Source organism: Phragmites australis, chromosome 22 (assembly GCF_958298935.1).
Source record: "Phragmites australis chromosome 22, lpPhrAust1.1, whole genome shotgun sequence".
Taxonomy (NCBI): domain Eukaryota; kingdom Viridiplantae; phylum Streptophyta; class Magnoliopsida; order Poales; family Poaceae; genus Phragmites; species Phragmites australis.
In genome coordinates, this window is record NC_084942.1 from 22,059,676 (window position 1) to 22,068,101 (window position 8,426).

An 8,426-nucleotide genomic window follows, 5' to 3' on the forward strand; every position below is an offset into this window, starting at 1 on the left:
CAAACTTGTATACTTGCACCATGATAACACTATAAGTACAGATCCTTAGCCATCAGGCTAGAGGAGAGAGTTTTTTCTTATCAATATCAACAACACATTTGGTATTCCTTCTTTCTATTTCTTCTCCAAGCTTGAGTCTCCTCTCTAGAAGAGTCTCTCGTCGTACTTGTTCGTGAAAGACATCCTCTTTAGCCAACATCAAGTGACTTTTTTTACAAATAATGTTGACATCAACATTTTCTCTCTCTCTCTCTCATTCATTTGCATTGAGAGTTTGAGATATTGTTTTTGTTAGGTATGCCATATTTTCTAAATATTTCTCTAATCACCACATAATATTTTGCTAATATATCAACACACATATAAGAACCACAAACATTTCTTTAGCACCATAATTCTAAGCAAAATTAACTACACGGTCTACCATACTATGCATATACACCTCCAAGCTGCAGAAAAAAACAAAAAAATTCCTTGTGATTTGCAAGCACCCCTGGCCTAGTCAGAAATCTTGGCATCTATGCCAAGCCCTAGCTACTTCTCCTAGCTCCTGCCTCAGCTCCTCCCACCCAAACCCTTGGCCCTCTCCGTCGCCGTCGGCCACCTCGAGCCGCAGCTCGACTAGCATCAGCGGCGGCGCCACCTCGGACATCTCAACCGACATCGCCGCGAGCCCTGACAGGCCCCCCAACGGCAGGCACTCGACTCCTTTCTTCCCCACCACGACGTACCCGAGCTTCCTGCCTGCCCGGCCGAGCTGCTCCAGTGTCAGCTCCGGCGACGCCGTCGTCATGAACCGTTTCTCTCTGTTTTGCTTTCCGTTGCCGAACAGCCCGGACAGGTCGAGCCCCGGCGACATCGAGATGATGTCAAAGGCGTTCATCGCCGGCACCTGGAACGCCAGCGTGCGCTCCGGCTGGCCGTTGAGCAGCCCGCCGAGCTGCGAGTCGAGGCTGAGGGAGCGCTTGAACCAGGGGTGCGTCGCCAGCGCCTCGACGGCGACGCGGGTGGCCGGGTTCGGGTCGAGCAGGCGGCTCACCAGCCGGCGCGCCGGCTGCGACACCCACTCCGGGAACTCATACTCCCGGCGGTGCGTCTTCCGGCACATGTCGGCTATGTTGGCATCGTCGAAGGGGAGGTAGCCGGCGAGGAGGACGAAGAGGATGACGCCGCAGGACCACGCGTCGGCCTTGGCGCCGTCGTAGGCCTTGCGGCGAAGCACCTCGGGCGCCGCGTAGGCTGGAGTGCCGCACGCGGTGTGGAGGCGGCCGTCGTCTCGGAGCGAGTCCGGGAGCGCGGAGAGGCCGAAGTCGGATACCTTAATGTTGCCGTCGCCGTCGAGTAGGACGTTCTGCGGCTTGATGTCCCGGTGCGCGACGCCGCGGGCGTGGCAGTAGGAGAGCGCGGAGACGAGCTGCACGAACACGCGGCGTGCGGTGTGCTCGGGGAGGCGACGCCGCGGTAGCGCGGCGAGCCTGGAGAGCAGGTCCCCGCCCGGTGCGAGCTCCATGACGAGGAAGATCCGGGCGCGCGTGGCGAGCACCTCGTGGAGTTGGAGCACGCTGGGGTGGCGCAGCCGGCGCATGGCCGTGACCTCGTGGAGCACGCGCGGCCCCATGCCCGCCGTGCCCATGACCTCGGCCTTGTCCAGCACCTTCACCGCCACCGCCTCGCCGCCAGCGACCGGGCGCGCGAGGTAGACCTTGGCGAACGTGCCGCGCCCCAGCATGCGGCCCAGCTCGTACTTGCCGAGCAGATTCTTGCTCTTCTTGCCCCCTTTGCTCTTGCCTTCCATGGCGTCCATGCGCGCCAGCAACAGCGAGGCAAGAGCACCAATTTTGGCGCGTCTCTTAGGTTACGGCGATGAGTACAGCGACGGCATTAGGTGAAGGTGTTGGGTATTGCCTTTATATGGGTGACTTGGCTATGCAACTAGCCAATTTTGTTTGATAAATTGACAGCTGTGGTTTGGGGTTTGCTTAACCATGGTTAGCATGTGGGAACACACACTAAGATCTTGTTGGGCAAAGCTACAACTTTCAGCTCCATATCAGATTTTACGTTTGTATGTTAAGATAAAGTGATTTAAGTATTTATTTTTATATTAAAATAGAAATAAAATAGCTCATCCAAACATCATCGGTGTATCCGCAGCTCCAACAAAAAATACCCAGCTCTGAGAATTCTTAGAGCTAAAGCTCTGCCAAACATGCCCTAAATAACTGTTGCGAAGTTTTAACAAATTGTTGAACTAGGTTTTAAAAATCATTGATAGTTTCATAAATTGTTAAGGTTCAGAAATTGTTGGAAGGCCTTCTTGTGGAGCTAGGTTCAGGAAATGTTGCTAGATTTCAAAAAAAAAAATTGAACCGGATTTCGGAAATTTGTTGCCTGGTTTTCAGAAATGTTGAGGAGCACTTGATAATTATCTAGAGAACATTCAGTAGATAGGTCCTCTGTATTTAAAAAGAGAGGGGAGTAGAGATACAGCCTGCACAATGAGGAAATTTAACATTAGCTTAATGATGTAATGATTATGTGGAGTAAAGAGTATTGTATGTTTGGAGAGAGCATAGTTGGAAAAGTTGTCTGACCAAGTTAAGATATGTTGCTAGTTCAACAGTATGGTGTTGGTTCTTGTGAAAATGTTCACGAATCTGACCTGATATGGAATCAACTACACAGTATATATAAGAGTGAAAATGTTTTAAAACCGTTTTTTCAACAATTGTTGTGATTTATGATGGTGCGACAAACATATGTGCAACAAACTTATATACAGAACTCTATCTGACTCTATTGGTTTGATTCGTCCACAGGTTGCTGATCATATAATGGAGTGGGATGGATCGATAGACCAATGGGAAAGGCACGCCTGTGTCTTGCTTGGTACTTCATCTTAATGTGGTTATTTTGTTTTAAGTTCTACTCAATGACTATCTCACTGGTGGTAAGTAGTACAAAATTGGTTGTAATCCAACCAATTGATTGTAACATTTGCTTGCATTCCAAAAGGTCATATAATGAGGACCAGAATTTAATAAACTTGGCTGTGCTTTTGGACTCAATAGAACTCCTTTGTCTGTTCAGCATCTGTTTGATGTTTGTATACATGGTTTTCAGAAACAAACACAAGCTGATTGTGGTAATACGTTGTGCAGCGGTGATCTGGTCAATATGCATGGAAGCCAAGGAACGCGGCATGTTTTGAGAAAAAGTTGCCAGAAGACCCTATAGCAATTTTATTTACAGTGTGTCATTGGATTGATCATTGGTCTTTGTTGCAGAAACCAGAGAAGCAGTTTTGCCAGCTTACAGTAGTTTGCAGAGTGCCATACAGTCTCTGTTTTGTAACCGTTGCTTCAGACTTGTTAGGTTGTTTTTACTTTCTATCGAGATTCGTGGTTGTTTGAACCTTTAAACTTTGTGGCTTCGCTATTCGAAATCAGCACATATCCCCATATCCAAAAAAATAAACGTAGTGAGAGACTAAAGCTGGTAAGAATGCAGAGATCCATGGTAGGGACTAGGGAGTAAAATGGTTAGAAGCTTGCAAAAGTTGTGCTCTTGTTGACTCACGCTCGGGTTATTTTGGGCCTTTTCAAGTCCATCAAAATTGATCATACTTAGAAAGAGCATTCTCACTTGGAACAATGCATGGTACAACAACATTCTCCGATAATTTCATAGGTTTTTGTGTATTAGCCTATTTTGTATTTTGTGGTGCCACATATCTCTCTTGAAGGCAGGGTTTGTTGGAACATCCCCAGATATTTGTAGTCCTTGTCAACATCGTCATGTCTTAAGGTCCTTATCATAGCTCTAGGTTATCAACCTAGTGTTGCAGCATTTCATTTTCTTAGGAAAATTTATTGAAGCAGGAAATGCTTGCCTACCTCTCATTGGCAGCATCCATTTTGGCGTGCTTTGGCCTTTGGGGCACCTGCTTTCTCTTGCATCAAAGGGAGACTTACAATACTGTAGACAAAAGCATATGGAAAAGAGGAGTTGGTCCATAAATTAACAAAGCTAGATAAGTGGCATATCACCTTTGAATTGATTAATCTCACACAAACAAAAAGATCATAAGCTAGGACTAAAGCACTATATATATATATATATATCTTGTCTTCAGACTTTACACATGCCCAAATTTACCGACCTAATTCCATTATACACTGGGAATTGGCATAATTTTTATACAGAACTAGATAAGATTTGCCACTATTCCTTACACACACGCACGCGGGCGCGCGCGCGCGCACACACACACACAAAACTGAGACTAGATTAACGAAGTTATTTGCCAATTAGCACATGCCCTTTATAAACAAATATGGTCAGTAGCTGATAGAAATTGAGTAGAATTGTACTCAAACTGCTTGTCTTTAGCATGCAGAATTGAAGCTGCATTTGGATCTAACTCTCTTGCATGATCTGCCGTTTGCTCCAGACATTAGGACCCACGCTTTGGGCAGCATTGATCACAATTGGCCATGTCTTGTTGTTGTCAACTATAGTATGGAAGAGAAAGCTGATTGGTGACAAAGTAGATGAGATATTTTCTGGAAGGCATCTAGGCATACTTGTTTTTTACCAATGGGTGCTTATAATTAGTGCCTTGTTCGGCATTTATAATTTATGTGTATATTCCACAGCCTGATTGGCATGAGAAGTAAAGTATTGGAGTATTGATTTGCTCGTATCAGCCATTTGGGCAAAACATATGATAAATTTTGTTGTGTTCTCAGTGGAGGTATCTGTACACCCATACTGGTGATTTTGTCAGTTTGATCACCCAACATGTTGGCCTTTTAGATACGTGAAGTTTTGTCGGCAATAATTTTTTTGGGAAATATACACAGGCACGAAATTATTAGCACAGATTGTCGATACACTCTTGGATGAACTTACATTGGTTCTTATCTGAAAGAGTTAAGTAGTTATATATAGCACTACGCATAACATACTCAAAGAATGAAATCAGACCTATGTTCACGTTCTTGAAAAACAACAGACCTAAGCTAATTATAAACTCTCTAGGCAAAAATTGGGAAATTTTGGTTCAATATTATTGTATGTACGTATCTGTTTCTTTGTACATTGGGGATTTCTAATCAGGGTTAACTTTATACCCTTCGGAACAGAGCAATATTATTGTATGTACGTATCCGTTTCAGGATATTTTCATCCTCTTTTGATCCCCAATTTTAAAGATGAATCGAATAACAAACAAGAGAGTGGTTCTGAAAATGCCTCTTGATTTTTGTCCATTCCTTCAAATGTCATAGTATTCAATCACAACCATAGTTTCCAGTTTTCCACTTGCCACCAAGGCCCGATTCATATTCACATCTTTTCAGATATTGTTTGTTTCCTAGGATCATAGTTTCGCATATTCTATCTGGGACGCGTTCGTATTTTTGCCCCCCTTGAAACGGAAATTTTCCTTTTGCTACCAAGGAATAGCCTATTCTTCTTCTGCCATTGAATTTTTTCACTTCTTGTGTTCGCTACAAAAATTTGTGGCAAACGTGTGAAGTGAGAAATTATGGGAAATGAATATATAATAGGGCCTCCCATTGTAGCGAAACAAAAGTTCTCCTTCAATTTTCTTAATTATCATACGGAGACAAATAAATTTTCCATTTTTGGGGTGTTTGTCATTTTCTCTCTTCTTCCTTTTTTGAGAAATGTACACTTTGAGATTCCCTACTTTCAAGCAAGTGGGAGACAAAGGAGAGTGCGACTGAAAATATCACCCAATCTATTCTCATTTTCTCGACATTGACTTAGCTTTCAAGCAAGACCCGAATGGCCACCAAATATGTCAAAATTCATATATTGTGTCTCATTCCTCTTTTCGACCATCGATCCGGTATCTCAAACTTTATCGGGCGCAATTGAATATCTCTTGTCCTACCTTCATTCCAAAATCAGAAATACACCTTGCCTTAAAATACAGAAAGTAGTGGAATCCTGCAAATTTCCCCCTTCCACATGTTGCCTCTTGAATCTGTTGGCACTCTCCAAATCTCAGCAACCCTGAGACAACAGCCACATGTTTCAGGGCTGTGGGCCCGGAGTGACATGCAGGTGGGCCCTCGGACGCCACTACTGACAGAGTGGCAGTTTTAGATTCCCTAGGAGCCACTGGCTGTGAAGGATTTGGATTTCCATTTCCTGAAGAGCAAGAGTCTGAGGCCCCAGCTCACCAATAGGAAATGAAGCAGGTTCATCAGGTTGCCGCCGTTGCAGAGTTTGATTATGGGTGCAGGTCACCTGTTTCTGTCAAAGGAATGTATATTAGGGCAAGTGGACCTAATCGAAGAAGGAGGACATGCTGTTCGAAATGCTGCTTAAGTTGGCCTGGTTATGGTTGGTGATATGTTAGTTTGGCATAAGTTCAGATTTGCAGCAGATTTATAATCTGAATCTATGGCCCTCCTCTGAGATGAATTCATGGCATGGCCAGCTTGGAATCCAGGGCCAGAACATAGGAATGCTGTAGTTTGTTACTCTTACTGTTGAAAAGAAATTCTTATATGTCCCAGAAGATGTCCAAATTCATGCAGGAATTTCGTAATTAAGAAACAAATGGTAGACATCCTTTCTTCCAAATTTCCAAAGAAGGTTCAAGGTCTTGCCAATTAAAGGTCAGGAATTGACTAGCGAATTGGAAAAAATAGTGCATGGAAAATTAATAAAGTAACCCAAACCCTTGCCAACAATGACTTCTCCTGTACCCCCTCAAAAAATAATGACTTCTCCTGTGCATGCTTCAACAGTAAGAGTTTGGGTTCCAAGAGTAAATTAAGTACTTAAGCCCTCAAAAAATGATAACTCTTGCCAGCAGTACTTACCTTATTTTCAACATATATGTATAATGTATCAGAGTAAATTAAGCTCTAAGACCAATATTAATTTTGAATTGTGTATCTGACATCACCATCATTTAAGTTCTAGCTCCGCCCCTGAACACTCTATAGCTTATATATGCACTGCTCGTCAACTCACAGCAAGATTAACGCAACTAGTGACTGTAATCTGCAAAAGATTACAGATGACGCGTGCTAACACGCTCAGCTTGTTTACGAGTACGTAGCCATCAGCAAACTGGAACGTATATATTACCAGCAGACATCACATTCTTGCTATCCCATCGAGAGCAGTTCCAGCTGAAGAAGAACAGACCAACGGACGACAATGATCCAGCTGCCGGAATATCATATCAGTATATATAGTGATCGATTTAAGTTGATGCTCCGGCCATCAGCTTACCGGGGCAGCAATCAGGGTACGCCTGGCCCACCCGATCGACCGCCGTGAACGGGAGATCTAATAGATCTCGGTTCGCTGTCGATGAATTTCCTTCCCTTTAGTCTCTATTCGGTGCGATGTCTGATGATAGCGACAACGACGACGACGACATTGACTTAGCGAAATATCTTGCTGTAGTTAGATGAAATTAACAAGCAGATTATGATGATCCCTGGTTTAATATAACTTATACTGTGGTGGTTGTTGAATTGTGAAGTAGGTAACCCCAGTTGCCAATCCGTGTTTGTTTCGGTTTTGAATTCAGAATTTGTCAGAGAAACTCTCCGAGTAATTAAGCTTGCAAGTCAAGCTCAAACTAGTATCTATTAACTGAAGAAATCACGTTGATGTCTTCCTCTTTTTTAGATAATGAGATTACGTTGTTGTCTTCCTGAGAGTTACCTTAATTTACACTAGAAGAGTAGAATATTTCCGAGGCAAATCTAGCTAGTTGATCTGAAAAATAAGTTAACAATGTGCATGCTGGTCAGTGGCGGTCGCTATTAATTGTTCCCGACGATTCTAGTGGTGGCGGATGCTAAATTGGCAATCAGGAGACTCTGCCGGTATCTGTTTTTGGCTAATCTGCGTGGCCCATTGAGACTGTGCATGCGTCGGCAGCCAGTCCATGATGGAGACTGTATGAATACGCAGCTGCAGGGGTGGATCTAGAGCCGTGGATTGCTGTTTGCTGCAAGGCCAAGGCGCTGTTCTGAAATTTGGACCTTCTGAAGCACTGTGAATCTCCATTGCTTGCTGGATGATGTGTATATATATTTATATCTATACTTCTATAAAATACACGAGTTGTGGTAGATTTGATCAATCTCTATCGTTCACCCGAGTTGATCAACGGTTATCGTGTAAAGTTAAACTCTATTTCTCCTTCTAAAAATACATTTAATCTCCTGTTATTTGCCTTACATATCTAGTCCGACATTGTTACTGATTTCCTGTATATCAGAGACGAGATGTTAGCGGTGAGTGGCCGGTGGATCTGAAGAAGATTGTCATCTCTGCTTTAGCAGTGTCCAAGTGGGCAAGAAGGCCAAACAGGAACGTCAATGGGCCGAACTAGACCAAATAGAATGGGTGGTGTGAGTTGG

At 43.8% G+C, this 8,426-nt stretch overlaps 1 protein-coding gene across 1 annotated transcript; it reads right to left on the reverse strand.

Annotated features, from left to right (window-relative positions):
- Positions 1-363: 363 nt before the first annotated feature.
- LOC133904348 (CBL-interacting protein kinase 4-like) lies at positions 364-1,891 on the reverse strand. The gene has a single exon (XM_062345816.1). The coding sequence runs from the start codon at positions 1,802-1,804 to the stop codon at positions 503-505; it is 1,302 nt and encodes a 433-aa protein (XP_062201800.1). The 5' UTR covers positions 1,805-1,891; the 3' UTR covers positions 364-502.
- Positions 1,892-8,426: the final 6,535 nt, after the last annotated feature.

Coding starts and splice junctions, on each gene's coding strand:
- LOC133904348 (XM_062345816.1), bottom strand. CDS start 1,804: ATGGACGCCATGGAAGGCAAGAGCAAAGGGGGCAAGAAGAGCAAGAAT.